We start from the raw sequence: 19,811 nt of genomic DNA on the forward strand, positions 1-19,811 counted from the left end.
CTTGATTTAGGAGAGTGAGGGGCGTTTACTAATTGGTAAGAAGCTTTTTTAAAAGTTAATGGATGACTTTGAAGTCAAATGAAAGTTTGTAACTGACTTCAGCAGGGTCAAGTTTGCACCCTTTCTGTCTTGATGTATGAAATGAATGATACTTCAAAAGCTAATGGTCTATTTCTAGAACAGAGAGTTGTTGTGAAGTTGTTGTGAAGTTGCTGCAAATTTTGTGAAGACAAATTTCTACTTTTTTAATAACTCAGAAAATTTCTCTGATTGCATAGTTAGGTAGATCTTAGCAAAAAAAAAAAAAAAGATGGATTTTTTTTTTTTTTGCATCTGGTTGATAATTATGAAATAATGAATGACATTTTTATTTAGGATTGAGGCCTTGGTGAGAATGTGAAAGTTAGATGCTTTTGGGTGTTGCTCTAAAACTCTTAATGGTCATGAAGAGAAATGAAATTGGGTAAAGGGTGAGGTTTTCTTCTCCCCCCTTGTTTTAATTTAAATGCAAATGATCAGGTACCACATCACTATGATAGACTCTATATGTTCATTCCCAGAATGTTTATGCAGTTTTTTATATTTGATATATAAGCCCTACATGCTATTACAAAATAATTTTATTAAAATCCTCTACTATTACAGTTCTGCATTAAGTGAGACTAATTTGTGTTTGTTCATCTCATGGCGTCTCATTTTTCTGAATTAGCTCAGGATTTTGCAGAATGTCAGAATAACATTGAGACCATCTCAGAGATCTGTTGTTTCATTTGTAAATAGTTGATGTGCTGTGAATCTCGTTGCCTCAGGAAGGGATCTTAAGAGAACGAGTGCTATTTCTCTGTTGTGAACCTTTGAGAGGTAAAGAATGGCCGTTTTTCCCCTTCTGCAAGGTTTATAGTTCTAGCCAGCAGGCAAATTAATTACCAATATTAAAACAGTCAACGATATTAAAACAGACCTATATGCTACTCAGTGTGCAGAAAAAAAATTGTGATGGCTATTTGTAAGGTTTTCATTGCAGGGCTATTTCCAGTGTTCAGCCTCTTGAAAGGATCCAGACTGTCTTCACTAAGTTACAGACTAAAGTAATTCTTGCTATGGATAATTTTTTAAAATTATCTTTTGGTTTCAACTTCAAGGTTGTATTACAGTTGCCCAGTCTACCATTCACAAGACTCTCAGCATAGTTCATGGAGTTCAGGTAATACAATCACATTCCCTGCAAGAATCAGTAGTTTTGGTTTTAAACAGTCTTAACAAGCCCAGTGCCTTTTAAAAATAAGAAACCTCCCCACAAAAGTTCACTGGGTGCTGTCATTGATCAAGTATTCTAAGCAGTAGGCAAAGACTGAAGTATTCATAGTGATTGTTTTCAGTCTTTCAGCAGCTTTTGGTAGCAAAGATCTCAAACGAATATGCACAATTTGTCTTGAAGCAGCTGGAGTTCGTTCTTTGAGGGAAAACAAGGGTCATGTTTTGGGAGGCTTCTGTTAACCAGCTCTTCTCTTGTATGGTTAGAGAACAAGTCTGGGCTTTGTGTCCACAATAAGCAAATAATGCCTTTTTTTCTGCTTCTCATTACATTTGATAAATCTAGAACAGTGGAGCAGGTAGGAATTAGATGAGCATAGCTACCTGTTACTTCAATTTAGCCTGAATTCACTAGCGTTAAAGGAAGGAACTAGTTTGAATTAGTGCCCTGCTTGAGGAGATGTGGCAAAACAGCTAGGGCAAACAAGTTTTTAAATGTGAACTGCTGCTTCTGAGTGCCATTTTTCTTCTGATGACTTTTTCTTTAGCTGTCCTCTTCATTTCCAGATTATGTTATCATAATGTGCTCACAGCAGAGCTGTGCACAAAGGTTACCATGGAGCTAGGGCAAAAGAGGCAGCTCACTTAAGTGCACTTTTCTTTTGGGAATTCCATTATATGTGCATTTATATTATCTTTGCTGTCTGTTGGGCTGCATTTTGGATAGAATGTTAAAAACTGGTTTGTGGGTTTGGTATAGTCAAAGTTTACTGTTGTTGGTTTATGAATATTGATATGTGAGTTGAGTTGACATGTAGTTTCCTATAGGCAGAAGCATATGAATGCTGTCCTGGATGACGTGCGTCCAGGAGCACTAATGTAATGAGCAAACTAGTTTTCTGTGGCTCTTACTTTAAAAACAAACAAACAAAAAAAACCCTCCACAATTAGAAGGCAAAGGCACGTTTGTGGGGAGATGTGTAATACCAAATTTCAGAAAGGAAAGTTAGCTCAGTAAATAGCTGCAGTAAATCTAACCTTTATTCCCAATAAAAATAGGATGCATACTGATTATCCTTACCAAACTGTATTTTAAAAAAATGTCAATCACAAGCTGTAGGCAGCAAAGTTTGACTGAAAAACTACAATTATATTCCCAAAATGTGAGTGGTTAATTAGAATTTCAGAAATTATAAATGAAGGGAAAGAGGAACCTGTATCTAAACTTCTTGTAAAGTTTTTGCTACATTATCTCATGAGCTTCTTCACTGTTTAGATCAACTAGTTATCTAGTTAACTAGATCAAAAAATTATTGTGTACATTGTAAGGCAGAATGGCAATATATGGTAATGACAGAAGCGGAAAAGTAATGAATTTTATCACAAGATAGTTTCTAGAAAGACTTGTCAATGGAGAAACTTCTGATAGATCTTGGAAACTGAAGTAGCAGATTTGGTGACATTGTTGAATAGTGTTAATAGAAAGCAGAATATATAGTTTCTGAATGTTCCCTTCTTTCTGACAAGTATTTTTGCTGTTCTGAACATGCCTTGTTTTGTTTTCTTGTTTATGTTATAGCATTAATGGCTCTTTCAATGTCTTTCTAGCAGTATTCCCATTGCTGATCTACAGTCTGTGGGTAGCTAGCTGTGCCTGTTTGCTTAGCACAAACCTGTTTTAGTAGGGTGCCAAAAACAGCTCTCTGTGTTCTGATGTTGGTAGCTACAACCGCTCCGATGGGCCTCCTCTTCCATGAACCCATTTGGTAGTTCGTTACTGTATGCAGAAAGCCTGGACAAACAGCACAAAGGGGTTTGTTAGAAGGGGATGCAAAGTGAGGTGGGAAAAGAGTGTTTGGAAGGGAAAGGAGAGGATATTTTATAAAATGTACAAGTAAATAAAAATACTGATTAATTAAAAACAGTAAATTAAGTTACTGAATTATTCTATTAAGGAATAGGTAGCTTCTTCATTTTCAAAGTTTGTTTCCAAAATACCCTGGTTGATTAACTCTTAAATTGCTTTTAAAAAACACGATCCCCCCAAAACTTACCTTCCAGTGTCTTGCTGAGGCTAGTGTCATTATAATTTCCCTCCACCTTGAGTCGCCCTCTTTGTTATGTTTGACTCGGTCATGGCATTGCTTTTGCCAGCACCCATAGCTAATGCTAAAACAGCAGTTTAGTTGTTTGTGTGAGCTGAAGCCAATAACATTAGGTCACTCATCCATTATACATAAGTTAATTGTATGAATTCACTTCTGTCCTGCCATGTTGTTCCTCGTGAGCAGTCCTGTTCTCAGAGCACTGAATTGTGGAGATTCCGTATTTCCATTTTGTGGTGAAATTATTTTATCTTTTTTCCCCTCTTTTTTAGAGCATGTGGTATACACCCTAATATTGGGGGGGGGATACAATTTGAACTAGCAAAACCAAACCTAGATAGATTTTTTGTTTGTTTGTTTAGTTTAGTTTAGTTTATGAGCCTTCTAAGACTGTAGAAGAGTTGTGGTTGGAGTCTAAAACCAACATATGACACAAAAAACATTGTTCTTCTCCCTGTCCTTGATTTATCATTTGACTTCTTCAATGGTTGGAAAACATGGAGGGAAAAAAAATCTTGTAAAAGTATTTTGGTTTTTAGTACGTTTCTCTTAAATAAACTGATAATGTGTATAATCTTTTAAAACTAGTTGCCAGTCAGTCTAGCAAATAGTTACTTTTCTTTTTTTAATAATCATAGAGAATAATAGCAGCAGAACATTTTCTAGTGATTAGTGTCCTTTCTACTTTATCCTTTCTATCACTAGAGTGAATAAAGAATAAAATGACTAAACACAATGTATTTTTATACCTACCTGCCAAAATAAACTGAAGAGAGAACATGAGTATTTATAGGTGTATTTATACCTACTGTGGTAACTCCCAGCAACTTTTTTGTCCTCTTCTCCCTTGTAGGAAATATTTTTAATGCAAGTTATTTATTATTTTAACAGACATCCTGAGTATGGGATTACAAGATCAGCTGTGCTATCTGTCAGATATATATTCTTAATAGGTTCAGTCCTTTATACATGCTGCTGAGTTCTCTTGACCGTGAAATGTAGAAGTAAATTAATTCTGTCTGCTGCCATTCTGTTAGACAATATTGAGAGTATATACACCACTGCTTTCTTTTATTGAAATAAAACAAGATACTCATTATGTTATTTTCCCTTCTTTCCCCAGGAAGCTACTGACTGCCTAGAAATTAGGAAAGTGTGCAAGAAGTCCAGTTGATCAAGGTGGATTTCCCCCCCCCACCCCATTTCAAGAGACTTTTCATAATTGCCTTCTGCAAAACCTTTGGACACTCCCCTCCGTGCCATGTTTTGTGGCTCTCACCATAAGAGGAATTTGTCTTGATGAAGATTCCTAACATTGGTAATGTGATGAATAAATTTGAGATCCTTGGGGTTGTAGGTGAAGGTAAGTAATATCTTAATCAAAAATGAATTCTACTTGTACATGGAGTTGACTTAGTGCTCTTTGGTAATAAGTTTTCATTAGCAAAATATCATTGCAAAATATCATTTGTATTCAAATCTTAAGAAACATCAAATTATTCTTTAAAATTTTTTTCTCATTTAATCTCAGGTGGAGGAAAACGTTTGGAAGATGAAAGAAACGGGACAGGGTTTTTTAAATTTATTATAAGAACTTTTAGTAGTATTTGCTGGATAGATGCAAATTATCAAACTTATCTCTGCAAGAAAGTTTTCAAAAAATTGCAGCATTTTAAAATCCATTTACATTTAAGCAATTTTAAAGAATTGTTTCAATGTACAAATACTTAGTAAGGTACCTTTATGTGCAAGTTTAGGATAATAATACTGGCAACAATACTATTCCTATAGCCAGGAGGTGACTGAAAATTGTTTCACTTTACTGCTTTTTTTCCTGTTTTGAGATGGGTTAGCTTTTTTCTTCTTTGTTTCAGGAGCCTATGGTGTTGTACTTAAATGCAGGCACAAGGTAAGTAAATTGCTTTATATCAGAGGTGAATGTTGGTGTTTGGGTGAAACAATCTCTTTTGAAGAGAACTGAGATGTTGCTGTATATTAGCTGTGTTGCAGTTGGGGAGGGCCTTTCCTCACAGTCAGTTATTTAGGTTTTTTAATTGCAGTACTGTCAGAAGAAACACCTACATCTAGTATCAAAAAAAAAATTTTTTTTTTAATGTTTGACTGAAATATATGCTGTATTATTCATGTTTCACTAATCTCAACTGAAAAAGTTAAATGAAAATGTTGGTACAGAACGCAGTTTCATCTCAAGCAGTCCAAGTTAGAATGTCTGTCCAATTAATTGTCAAATCTTGCCCCGTAAGCACCTGCCTCTTTGGGGGGTTCTGTATTGAATTTCTACAGCTGCTGCTGGACAATCAAAATCTGGTAAGAAGGTACTGACTTTTATCCATGTTGATTTTAATCTGGAAGAGGAAGAAGGAGAAAAGGAGAAAACCCTGTTTCAGACAGAAGTCCGGCAGCCTGTCTGCACTATTGTAACTAGTGTTTAATTCAGACATACCTGAACTAGCTACTCATCAAAACAGAACTCCAATATGAGCTACTTTGCTCTCTTTAGAGCTGTAGTGTAATCATTATAATAAAATAACTTCTACATCTCTGAAGCAAAATGTTTCAGAATAATAAAATGATTTGTTTGTATTGACCTGAGAATATGTAAAAGGCTCTTTTGTGTGTAGTTCATACATTATTCTAGAAAATGTTTATACTGTGCAGAGGACCTGACTTCCTGGAGTGGCTTTAAGCATGTGCACACGATAACTTTTGCACAGGATATGTATAGTGAATCTTGGAGTGGCTTATATGACTCCACTGAGAATTTGGAGCTGGAGCTTTGCTGTATAGCAAGATTTACCTACGCTTCTGACACTGGAACAACTTGTAGTGATAGTGTTTCCTCAGTGTAAGCATCTGAGACTTATAGAATACCACATGGTAAGATGGTCTTTTTACCCCCAGTGAAACCTGGATAGAGCTTTGTTGTGATGACATTCATACCTAGTGTACATTGACAAGTCAAACTGAACATTAAATGTTGTTCTGTCTTAAGTGTGGTATATGTGATTTGAAAATTACTTAAAAAAAAAAAAAAAAAAAAAGCTGTATAACATTTCACATTGTTTGTGCAAAAGCACCTCTACTTTGATTTTCTTGCATGAATTCTAGTTTGTCATATGATTTGTGCAGGTATATATAGTTTCTTCTGACAAGTGCAAGAGGAATGATGATTGGAGCTAGTGAGAAGTGTGGAAGAGAAGAGAGACAGAAAAGACTGGTTTAAAAGATCAAATTGTTTATCTTCCCTTTTTTGGAAACTTTATATGACAAAGTGTTAGCCTAGGACGCTTTTTTTGGAGATGTTCTAAGAGCTGAATAAGACTGTAGAACAGCATCCTCTTGAAGACATTGTATGCCTCTATAATAAAGTCAGTTGATAGTTCCCTGGATTTCAGATTAGTGATTTTCTTTGTCTTTTGCAGTATATTAGGTGTTTGGCCAGAGGCATGTAGATTGACTTAAAGTTCCAAATGGAAAAAATCAGAATCCAGAAAGAACCCATTGCAGACTGAAACCTGGTCAGGTTTGGGGGAGACTATATCCTCTTAAGAATGGCTTTGGTAAATTTTATATTTCTGGATAGTTATGGAATAATAATTCAGGATGTGTAGCTTGAGAGCTCCTGGGTAGTGACAGTACGGTTTATAAAGGCAGCCTCCTTCTTTATAGAAGGTAGCCTCAACGTGACTAGAGAAGACTCTAGAATTTTCTGCACTGCTGAGTGAAATTTAAGCTCTGCATCTCTTTAGTCATGTCCTAATGTGAAAGAGGTCAGTATGTTAACATTATACCATAATGGCATGGGTCAGCTGTTGTCTGAGTTCTCATAAGAATACCTCATTTTCATAAGAATACCAGATGACCAGAGAGTAATGGCTTTCCTTTAGCAGGTTGGAGCTCCTTCTTTCTACAGCCAGCAGAGGCTGAATTTCTCGTGGTGGTCTAAATTTTCAGGTAGTTGTTGAATCACTTTTTCTTCATTGTAGTTGTTTTGGTCAAACTTGAAATTCTAAAACAGACTGGTATTTGTTAAAGCTTCTAGCGTGCTATTTTGCCAAGACTTAGGGTTTCCGGTATTTGGAGACCTGAAAAGGATGGGATATATTACTATTTTAGACTTGCTGATTTATGATTCTCATTTACTTAAAACAAGCCTCCCACATCACCTAAAAGCCAAACCAATAATAAAAAAATCCAGTCCTTTCAGACTTCAGGGATTATTTTTTTTCTTAAGAAAGAATAACACTTTTAAATTAAAAAGTTAGGCTTGTAATACATCTTTGCCCCCTGTCCTTTCCCTGGCCATCTGTCATTTTATAATTTTTTCCTTTTACTGGTTAATAAAATTTATTACAAGAGACCCCTCCCCTCCTCTCTTGCATGGTACTGCACAAATACAGAGCAGACAAGTCCTCTTGTTGTCTAGATCTACAGGATTTGTTAAGAAAATATTTGATAACTGCTGCTATAAGGTAGCTCACGTTTACTTACAGCTATTACAATAAATATAATTATTTTCTACATTTTTGATGGCTTTAGTTTATTTTTGCTTTAGCTTATTCCTTTTAAATGTGGAGAAAAAGTGGCTGTGAGGAAGAAAATTAGAGGGACAGTATGAATTAAAGCTTGAAGATGTGAAAAGGTGCCACTTGTTTGCCCCAGCTTTTTGTTTACCTTTAATTTATGATAGAAAAGGCTGAAATTACAGACAGAAATTTGAAGCTCTGATTTTGATCATTTACCAAAACGAACATGATAGTGTTACTCTGCAACTTAGATCCTCTGTTAATGGAAAGGGAGGAAGAAAAGGGAAGAAGATTTTAATTCCTGTAATTTCGAAAATGCTATAAATCAAACGGGTGGCTTTTAGGTGAGGCCTACAAACAGTCGCTAATTGAAAATAGGAACTTCTACCAAACCATGATTACAAAGATTCTGCGTTAGGAAAGGTTATTTCTATATAAAGAAAGGAGGAGGGGGGAAGATATGACAGGATGGCATATGTAGTTGTTCACCTTGGTTAAGAACCATTTTTTAATCCAAGTCAGGTACTTATATAGGAGAGCAAAGACTTAATCATTCACTTAGAATTCTTCTCAGAATTACATGCAAATGCAGGGGTATGGCTTTTACTGCTTGGCTGCAGATAGGATTTAGTTAAAAATACTGTTGTATGAATGAAGAACACAAGTATCCCCTTTTCTTCCACATGATCTGTATGCAGGTAGCACAACTGAACTTTCAGAGTGTATCACATACTGATTTTATTCATCACTGCAAGTTTGGCGGGCAAGAACATAAAAACTAGAGAACGTTGTGGTATTTTTAATGTACATGTGGTGTATACCAAGCCATCTTTGATGATGTTCCCTCAGCGTGTACTGCTTTCCTTTTTGTACAAAGCTAGCAATTATGTCTAAGAATTTGAATGCAGAAATATTTATATTCATTTTTATAAATAGTGATAACATGTAATTACCAGATTCTCAGCTACTGTAAGTCAACATAGCTCCATTGCTTTCGTGAGAGGGTGAAATGTGCATTAAGTGAGGAGATGGCCCCTAATTGCAACAGTTTTACAAGATGTAATCCACTATTGTTTTAATAAATATGCAGCTTTCTGCACCAGTGCATTTCATTGGCATATATGTATAGATTTAAATTGGAGATAATGGCACAAGGAACAAACACCTTCTTATTGTACGCACTTTTGCTTTGCTAAGGGAGCATTATCAGGAAAGCTAAAGTAACTCCTCTATAATGATTGTTTGCATTTTTGTATAGCTTGTTTCTATAATGAATCCCTTATTGCTAATACTGATTTGTGCATACGGGTTATTTGTTTATCTGGTTTTCTTGATGTGAAGCTAATACAATTAATGTTGGGATAAAGCACTCTGATTTGTCTTGCAGATCTAATATTCTGAAAAGATTAAAAAAAATGGAGAGGACTTTTAATAGGAAACATACTGGAATATATTACATTTGAAAATATCAAAAATGGGTTTTATTATCACAAAAGTTATATTAAAAAAAAACATTTTGGGCTGAAACATTCCATCTTGGCTATCTTTTCAGAAAAGAAAAGCAACTTGAATAGTTTAGTGTCAGAGATTGTGGCTCAGGAAAATGAATCTTTGCTCGTGTTTAAGGTTTGTCAATTATTTGCACTTCTCTTAAACAAAACCTTTATTTCCTTTACTTTGCAACGTGGGCTTGCAGCTTCACGTGGGTTGCCCTTTGCTAATAGGGTCTTAGGCACAATTTTTAGAACAATTCTGGGATCAAATAAGGATCTAATAGGGCACACTGATTTAAAATCAATAAGATGATAGGAAGGTGCTGTAGGAAATGCACACTGGTAAGGAACCTGGGAAAACACTTAAGTTAGAAATTAGCGTGAAAAGGGAACATACAGATATGGTGTGAGATAATAAACTGTGTATGTGGTGAAAAAGTTGAAAATTGCAGCTTCAGGGAGGAGGAATTTGTAGAAATGAGATTAGGGCATCCTTGGGACAACTGAGAAGAGTGGAGGCTCTGTCTGGGGGAGGGGGGTGGGGTCAGGAAGATGTGACTGACACAAGGAGCCATTCACTGGAATGGGGGGAGACCTTGCCACAAGGTCAGGCTGCAGAGGAAGAAGGAGTCATGCTAGTAGATATGCTAGTAGTCAAATCACAGATATTCCACTAATATTGTGTGTCTAGTTTGAAAGTATTGATGCTAGTTTGTGCACTAGTTCCTGTCTGGAGAACATGGATAGTGTTGTGCTGTATCTAACCAGGGCTTTATCAATGTTCAGTTGAATGTTTACAGTTGGATACAATTCAGTGAGAAATAAGGTCATTTTGTCTTACAGAGCAGGATTTCAGTAGTATCCACTAAATAAGGAATAGAATACATCTTGAGAAAGAAGCGTGAAATATCTTAGATACCTAAGGCTGATCATTATATAAATAACAAAGTGTGGTAGCTGATAGTGTTGTGTTTTGAAGCTGCTGTGGGGAGTAGGTAGAGACCGTTGCAGGCAAAAAACACTGAAAATATGCAAATGAGAAGAGTCCTATATATATTTTTACGTTAGCTAGGTGTACAGGAAGGCATGTGATGATATAAGTTCTCTAAAAGCGAAGAACAATTCATTAAATCTTAGACTTAGCCTTTCTCTAACTGTGTGCTTGAAATCAGAATCCTTGGAGCCTGAGGGGCTGCAGGTTAATGGTTTAGAAATCTGCATACAAGAATGACTGGCATTACAACATTATCTTCTGCATGATGAGATGTTTTTCTGATCCTTTATTTTAGAAGTGTTTCTGGTTTTGCTTGTTCTTCATTGTATGTGAGAGGCTTTTTTGACCTTTTTCTTTAGGATAAACACCACTGAATTCCCTTATTCAAAAAAAGCACAAAAAACCCCAGACACTTACTTTAAAGAATCATTTGGCTACTTCAGTACCACTTCAGTACATTGAAGAATAATGAAGAATAATCTTTCTAGTAGGTTTCATACTTGCAAACAAGTTCCTCTCAGCCTACTGTTTAATTTTGTCCTGTTTGAGCCTTCAGCAATGCTGTTTTGTCTTCAGATAAGTTCATGTGTCTCAGAATTGCGGAAAGAAACGTTTACGGAGTCCTTTAGGAATGGTGCAGTGTACTCATTAGATAAGCATATTCACTGTGTTTGCTAACAAAATCATTATCTGTCATTTGAGTCAATCTCCCTTTTTTTTCCACCACTGGCAAAACCTCATCTGGGGTACTGGACTCCCTTCTGGGCTCCCCAGTACAAGAAGGACATGGGCATACTGGAACATACTTTCTCCCTGATGGGAGGGAGAAAGTAATGAAGGTGCAGCCAGACTCTTCTCAGTGATAGAGCAAGAGGTGATGGGCACAAATGGAAATACAGGAAGTTTCATTTAAACACAAGAAACTCCTTCCCCCCTCCCCCCCCTTTTTTTTATGTTTGTGGAGCCTCCGTCCTTGGAGATTTTTAAAACCTAGCTGTATACAGTCCTCAGCAACCTGCTGTAGTTGACCCTGCTTTGAGCAGGAGAGGGTGGACTCATGACCATCAGAGGTCCCTTCAAATCTCAACCATTCTGTGATTAAAAGGAGATTTCTCAAGACTTTAAAGTTCTATTTATTTATTTATTTATTTATTTTTGAACATTTTTCATCCTATTTAGTTTTGAATAGCTTCAAGGATGGAAATTCCACAACCTGGCTTGGCAACCTGACAAAAGTGTTCAATTACCCTAACTACTAAAAACTTTCCCCCTATATTTTATCAGAATTTCTGATGGTGCAACTTGTGTCCATTGCCTCTCTTTCTGCTACAGTGCACCTTTGAGATCCAGGCTCAGTCTTATCTGTTATCTCCCATTAGATGGTTGAAGACAGCAAAAAAATCTCCCTACAGCTAGAACAAACCTCTCCTTGTGTGTCAGGTCCTCTAGCACCTCAGTTATCTTGGTGGCCCTCCCCTTGGACTTGCTTCTGTATGCCAATATCTTTCTTGTACTGGGGCACTCAAACCTGAACCCAATATTCTAGATGTGGTCTCACAAGTGCCAAATAGAGGCCTATTGTCTTGCTGGCTACATTCTTGCTAGTAAAGCTCAGTATGTGGTTGCTGTTCTTCACCACAAGGGTATGTTCATGACCCCCAGGTCCTTTTCTGCTGATCAGTTCCCCTAGCCTGCACTGTTGTGAATTTTATTGAATTTTGTCCAAGATGTAGGACTCTGCATTTGCCTTTGAATTTCATGAGGTTCCTGTTGTCTCATTTCTCTAGCATGTCCGGGTTCCTCTGAATAGCAACATTGCCCTCCAGCACATCAGCCACTCATCCCAGGCTGGTATCATTCACAAACTAGCTGATGGTGGGCTCTTTCCTCTCATACAAGTCTACCAAGAAGACATAAAACAGCATCAGCCCTAGTATCAACCTCTGAGAAATGCCACTAGTAGCCAGCTGCCAGCGGGACTCCCTGCTGTTGATCAAAAATCTTTGAGCTCGGCAGCCCAGCCAATTTTCTACCCACCTAGCCAAACCACAGCTCACCAGTTTGGCTGTAAAGGCACTGAAAAAGACCATAGCCAAGGCCTTGCTTAAGCAGAGATAAACACCATCCACTGCTCTCCCCCTGTCCACAGAATCGGTCATCTTCCTGAGGAAGGCAGTCAGGTCAGTCAGGCTTAGCTTGCACTTGGCAAATCCATCTTGGCTGTTCCTAAGCATGTTCTTGTCCTTTATTTGCTTGGAAATGGCTTCCAGGAGGATTTGCTTCATAGTTTTCCTGAAGACTGAGGTTAGGCACAGAAGCCTGTAGTTACCCAGATACTCCCCTTCTTATCCTTCTTTACTTTTTCCTTTCATCAGGAAACATCCTTCACAGAATCACAGAATCACAGAATCGCTGAGGTTGGAAGGGACCTCTGGAGATCATCTAGTCCAACCCCCCTGCTCAAGCAGGGTCACCTAGAGCACATTGCGCAGGATTGCATCCAGGCGCGTTTTGAATATCTCCAGAGAAGGAGACTCCACCACCTCTCGGGGCAACCTGTTCCAGTGCTCTGTCACCCTCACAGTGAAGAAGTTTTTCCTCATGTTCAGATGGAAGTGTCTGTGTTTCAGTTTGTGCCCGTTGCCTCGCGTCCTGTCGCTCGGCACCACTGAAAAGAGTCTGGTCCCATCCTCTCGACACCCTCCCTTCAGATACTTGTACACGTTGATAAGATCTCCTCTCAGCCTTCTCTTCTCCAAGCTAAACAGGCCCAGCTCTCTCAGCCTTTCCTCCTAAGAGAGATGCTCCAGTCCCCTAATCATCTTTGTAGCCCTTCGCTGGACTTGCTCCAGTAGCGCCACATCCCTCTTGCACTGGGGAGCCCAGAACTGGACGCAGTACTCCAGATGTGGCCTCACCAGAGCTGAGTAGAGGGGGAGAATCACCTCCCTCGACCTGCTGGCAACACTCTTCCTGATGCACCCCAGGATACCATTGGCCTTCTTGGCCACAAGGGCACACTGCTGCCTCATGCTTAACTTGGTGTCCACCAGCACTCCCAGGTCCTTCTCTGCAGAGCTGCTTTCCAGCAGGTCAACCCCCAACCTGTACTGGTGCATGGGGTTATTCCTCCCCAGGTGCAGGACCCTGCACTTGCCTTTGTTGAACTTCATGAGGTTCCTCTCTGCCCACCTCTCCAGCCTGTCCAAGTCTCTTTGAATGGCAGCACAGCCCTCTGGTGTATCAGCCACTCCTCCCAGTTTTGTATCATCAGCAAACTTGCTGAGGGTGCACTCTGTGCCTTCATCCAGGTCATTGATGAAGAAGTTGAATAAGACTGGACCCAGTACTGACCCCTGGGGGACACCGCTAGCTCCAGGCCTCCAACTAGACTCTGTGCCACTGAGCACAACTCTCTGAGCTCTGCCATTCAGCCAGTTCTCAATCCACCTCACTCTCCACTCATCTAACCCACACTTCCTGAGCTTGTCTATGAGGATGCTATGGGAGACAGTGTCAAAAGCCTTGCTGAAGTCTAGGTAGACAACATCCACTGCTCTCCCCTCATCTACCCAGCCAGTCATTCCATCACAGAAGGCTATCAGATTGATTCAGCATGATTTCCCCTTGGTGAAGCCATGCTGACTACTCCTGATCACCTTCTTTTCCTCCACATGCGTGGAGATGGCTTCCAGGATGAGCTGCTCCATCACCTTTCCAGGGATGGAGGTGAGGCTGACTGGCCTGTAGTTCCCTGGGTCCTCCTTCTTGCCCTTTTTGAAGACTGGGGTGACATTGGCTTTCTTCCAGTCCTCAGGCACCTCTCCTGTCCTCCATGACCTTTCAAAGATGATGGAGAGTGGCTTAGCAATAAGGTCCGCCAGCTCCCTCAGCACTCATGGGTGCATCCCATCAGGTCCCATGGATTTGTGGGTGTCAAGTTTGCTTAAATGATCTCTAACCCGATCCTCCTCGACCAAGGGAAAGTCTTCCTTTCTCCAGACTTTCTCTCTTGCCTCCAGGGTCTGGGGTTCCTGAGGGCAGGCCTGGGCAGTAAAGACTGAAGCAAAGGCAGCATTCAGTAACTCTGCCTTCTCTGCATCCTTTGTCACCAGGGCACCCACTCCATTCAGCAAAGGGCCCACATTTTCCCTAGTCTTCCTCTTGCTACTGATGTATTTGAAGAAGCCCTTCTTGCTGTCCTTGACATCTCTCGCCAGATTTAATTCCAAACGGGCCTTAGCCTTCCTCGTCGCATCCCTGCATACTCTAACAACGTTCCTATATTCCTCCCAAGTGGCCTGTCCCCCTTTCCACTTTCTGTAGACTTCCTCCTTCTGGTTGAGCTTTGCCAGGAGCTCCTTGCTCATCCATGCAGGTCTCCTACCTCCTTTGCTTGACTTCCTACTCATAGGGATGCACCGCTCTTGAGCTTGCATGAAGTGATGTTTGAATAGTAACCAGCTCTCTTGAACGCCCCTTCCTTCTAGGGCCCTAACCCATGAGATTCCTCCAAGTAGGTCCCTGAAGAGGCCAAAGTTTGCTCTCCTCAAGTCCAGGGTTGCGATCCTACTTAGTGCCCTGCCTCCTCCTCACAGGATCCTGAACTCCACCATCTCATGGTCACTGCAGCCAAGGCTGCTCCCGACCTTCACATCTTCAACCAGTCCTTCTTTGTTTGTTAGTACGAGGTGCAGCAGCACACCTCTCCTTGTTGGTTCCTCCACCACCTGTGTCAAGAAGTTGTCACCAATGCTCTGCAGGAACCTCCAAGACTGTTTGTGCCTAGCTGTGTTGTCTTTCCAGCAGATATCGGGGTGGCTGAAGTCCCCCATGAGAACCAGGGCCTGGGATCGTGAGGCTACTTCCAGCTGTCTGTAGAAGGCCTCATCGACTTCCTCTTCCTGATCAGGTGGCCTGTAGTAAACACCCACAACAGTGTCACCCATGCCAGCCTGCCCTTTAATCCTTACCCATAAGCTCTCGACTCGCTCTTCTTCCACCCCTAGGCACAGCTCAATACATTGCAGTTGCTCTCGCACATAAAGAGCAACTCCACCACCTCGCTTTCCTGGCCTGTCTTTCCTAAAAAGCACGTAGCCATCCATGACAGCACTCCAGTCATGCGAGCTATCCCACCATGTCTCTGTAATGGCAATGAGATCATGGCCCTGCGACTGCACACATATCTCTAGTTCTTCCTGTTTGTTCCCCAAGCTGCGTGCATTGGTGTACAGGCATTTCAGGGAGGTGATTGAGCATGCAGGTTTCCCAGGAGGGGTAAAAGAGGGTCCTCCATAGCCACATGCCATGCGCACTTCCCTGGCTGCATTCACCTGCTGGAGGCATCCCGACTTGAGCAGTCTTTTGCCAACTACCCTGTCACTATAACTCTCCCCTTCCCCCATCTTTCCTAGTTTAAAGCCCTCCTTACCAGGTTGGCCAACCTGTTGGCAAAGACCCGCGTGCCCCGCCTCGTGAGGTGGATCACATGTCTTGCCATCAGTTGTCGATCTTCAAACAGGGTCCCATGGTCGTAGAAACCAAAACCCTGTTGCCAACACCAGCGGCGCAGCCAGTCGTTAACCTGGAAAGTCCGTCTCCTCCTCCTCTCATCCATCCCCCTCACTGGCAGGATTGAGGAGAAGATGACCTGGGCTCCCAGACCCTTGACCACCATCCCCAGAGCTCTGAAATCCTGCTTGATGGTCTCCAGTTTGCCCTTGGTGTCATTGGCGCCCACATGAAAGAGCAGCAGTGGGTAATAGTCCGAAGCGTGGACAAGCCTTGGCAGTCTTTGCATGACATCTCTCACACGAGCCCCTGGCAGGCCGCAAACCTCTCCAGACAAGAGGTCAGGTCGGCAGATAAACAAGAGGTCAGGTCGGCAGATAACAAGAGGTCAGGTCGTCAGATAGATCCTTAATCACTATGTGATCACTAAACTACCTTAATCACTATCTCCAAAATGATAGAGAGGTAGGTGCTTTGCAGTGACATCAGTCAACTCCCTCAGCACACTTGGAGGCATCCTGTCTGCTTCCATGGACTTGTTTGCCCAGTTTGCTGAAGTGCTCCCTAATGCTTTCTCAGACTCTGCCAGTAAGCTCAGGGACTTAGGAGGCCTGTGGCAGACCTTACCAATAAAATCAAGATACAGAAAGCATTCAGTACCTCAGCCTTTTCCACATCCTTTATCACTAGATCCCCTACTGAGCAGCAGTACCACTGTTTCCTCAGTTTGCCCTTTGCTGTTACGTACTTTAAAAAGCTCTTTTGCCCTCCACTGTATCACAGTCACTGCTTCCAAGCCTACCATCAGCCTTCACATTCCTTTTGGCTCGTTCATCAGTTGCGTCAAGAAATTGTCTTCTACATCTTCTTAAAATCCCCTGATTGTCTGTATTACCTTTCTAGAAGATGTTGGAGTGCTCTAAGTCCCCTGTGAAAACTAGAACTTATTGTGAGGCTTCTTCCAGTTCCCTTAAAAACTCTTCATCTATTTTGCCTTCTTGGTCAGAAGCAAACTGAAGCAGATGCCCACCCTAATGTCACCTGTGTTGTTCTGTCCACTAATCCTCATGCATAAACTCTCAACTTGCTTGTTACCTATTTCAAAGCAAAGATCCATACATTCAAGCCTCTCTTTGCAACAATCTCCTTGCCCTGCTAGCTTGTCCTTTCCTAAAAAGCTTGTGTGTGTTCATGGCAGCCCTCCACTCATGCAAGCTATCTCACCACATCATCTGTAATCCTAATGAGACTATAGTTCTGTAACTGTGCACTGACTTCTAGTTCCTTGCATTTGTATATGGGCACTTGAGATTTGCACCCTGTTATGCTGCTTACACACATACACAGAGCACGTGCTTCATGCTCATAAGAAAGTTGGGGTCTGTCTGTTGTGGTCATAAATATCAAAAGTTCTGAATTTGTCTGGTAGGTGTTAGAATCCCTTCTTTAACCTGTATATCTGCTGATGTTATTAACACTGTCTTAGTCTTCTCATTGGGAATCAGCTAACTATTCTTTTTATGTTGATGACTTTCCCTTTAGTGTCAGAATTAGATAGTAAGTATATGTGTCTGTAAACATTGCAAACTTTATCTTCAGTGCGTTGAGGCTTTTGATGTTCTTGCTTTAGATCTGTCTTAGCAATGGAAAAACTGATTAGTAATAAAGAAAAAAGGATGGATATATAATTAACTGCAGTCAATGGGTTTTTACTGGAAGTAGCTCTTGTCAAATAAACCAGATTTCATTCTTTGAATTGTGTGTAGCTGATGAAGCTACATACATTAAGGAATCTACTTATGTGACTTAGAACTGCACAAGATTCTAATTAATGATTTTGTATAATTTTAGTTTTTAAAGTGGTCTTGATTTGACAAGTGGCTCATTAACAGACCTCAAAGCAATAGTCAGTAGGGACTTAAGGAAAGGTATTTCTTAGCTGATTTTGCCAGAGCTACATACTAGATATGATACTGCTATTCTGCATTTTAATGAATGATCTGAAGGAAAATATGCAAATACTTAAAAGTTATGAAAAACAGAGTGAAGTGGTAAGTAACACAAGATAATCGTGCAGGACACTTACTATCATGTGGCAAGTGATTCCATTCAGACAAAGCATGTTCTGAATATTTATATTTCTTCGTATACACATGACCTACATAACTAGAACCTTCCAGCAAGAACTGGCTGTGACAGGACCATCTTGACTGTTCCATTTTACTGTTCCAGTTTAAAGCTGGAAGCTGAGTAATGCACAGATCTTACTACCTTTACCCTGGGATACCAAAGAATGGTCATATTGAGTCAAATGAGTTCATCTAGCTCTCTATCTTAAAAGTGACTTTGTCAGAAGCAGACGAGATACCAAAGGGAAGAGTACAAGAACAGGACAGGCATGTTGTGATACTCCTCCACAATACTCACAGCCATTAATTGCCGCAGTGCTAGTGGAAAATCATTATCATCAGAATATTCTAGTACAGATTATGCCAGCAGTGTAATGTTTTACTATCTTATCTTGTGCCTAGAACTATTTGTCCTTTAAGTTTTCTGTTTGCCCTTGCATACTGTTTAAAGTATTAACTGATATGATTTGTAGTATGATCTGTATACTGTGTAAAGCATTTTGTCCTTATGCATTTTTTTAATGTGTTGTCAGTTTACATATGACTATCCTTCACCTAAATACAGGTAAAAAGTACAGTGCCAAATCCTACTAATTTATCTCTAAGATATAACATATTGACTCATTATTACTATCTTGTTACTGCCTCTATTTGGTTACCTCCTCAAAAATTTTGCCAATCTTTATTCTTGAAGATTTTTTTATGTAATTAAAAGCAGCCTGTTTTTTTCACTACTAATCAAATGTGCTTTGGCTCTGTAGCAATTTTTTTTTATTTGGTTGGTTTTAATCAGGGCTCAGGGCAAATCTCTTTACAACATGCCATTTTCTTTCAGTAATGCCAGGGTACCTATGGAGGATTATTGCACTTAATACTGCTGTTCCTCAGGCTAAAGCACAGCTCATTGGTCTTCATTGTGCCAAAACTTTTATGGAATATGTACACTGAACATGAGAACCCTGTCAAGCTTCTGAGGCTAAATGGAGTGTGCCAGAAGTAGTCAGAATTGATATCTGCCTTGTTTTGAGTTTGATGCAAGGAAAATGGAGCTGTTGTGCTGAGAATCTCAGTAACTCTTTAATAACCAGTTGCCTCAACTTCACCGTTAGACAGTGAATGATCTTCAGGGATCCTTACGGAATTCTGATTTGAAGTATTAGGGAGTATTTCTTTCATGGCCTTCCACACTCCACTTCCATGGCCTTTACTTGAGTAAAGCAGTGAGAGGTGAGCTTGATTATTGTTAATTCACCTCTGTTATTACAGAGGTGAATACTATGTATTACACTTCTAGATAGATGGCATACAGTAAACTTAAACTGCTTGCTATGCAGGGTAGGTGCTAATGTGGTATTGGAAGTCTCTAAAGCTGTTGTTTTTTTCAGTAATGTATTGTGGTATTATCTATACTGAACCTGAGCTTTTTCCATAATTCTCTCACTTCCTGGGGGGGAATAGACAATCATAATAGCATTATACTAATACATTTAAAATGTTGGTAGTGTTAATGAAGTCCTGACTTATATTTAACTAAGTGGAATCAAACACCAGATGTGGAGAATGGGTGTCAAACTAAGTTGCTGAGATTGGAAAAGCTTTGAAAAGACAACTAACTATTCAGTCTCTCTCCCCCTCACACCCCCAAGGTTGGGGTATAATATTCTCTGTATCACAAGATTGTCTTCTGTTATTTCTTTTACTTAAAGTCTTATTCCCAAATCTCTATTTCTGCAATTGTTTTTTTTTTTTTAAAGGATGTTTCATAAGGTATGTCT

At 40.0% G+C, this 19,811-nt stretch overlaps 1 protein-coding gene across 3 annotated transcripts in view; it reads left to right on the top strand.

The window, feature by feature from the left end:
- The window catches only part of CDKL5 (cyclin dependent kinase like 5), a 146,412-nt gene that overhangs the window by 48,411 nt on the left and 78,190 nt on the right, over positions 1-19,811 (top strand). For all 3 annotated transcript variants that reach the window (XR_010884244.1, XM_067297066.1, XM_067297068.1), the window contains exons 3-4: positions 4,483-4,722; positions 5,234-5,268. Coding sequence is in view for 2 of the 3 variants with exons in the window: in XM_067297066.1 (XP_067153167.1) it covers positions 4,659-4,722; positions 5,234-5,268 (99 nt within the window). In the remaining variant the exon portion in view is untranslated. The remainder of the gene's footprint in view (positions 1-4,482; positions 4,723-5,233; positions 5,269-19,811) is intronic.

Source organism: Apteryx mantelli, chromosome 1, assembly GCF_036417845.1.
Source record: "Apteryx mantelli isolate bAptMan1 chromosome 1, bAptMan1.hap1, whole genome shotgun sequence".
NCBI classification, from domain to species: Eukaryota; Metazoa; Chordata; class Aves; order Apterygiformes; family Apterygidae; genus Apteryx; species Apteryx mantelli.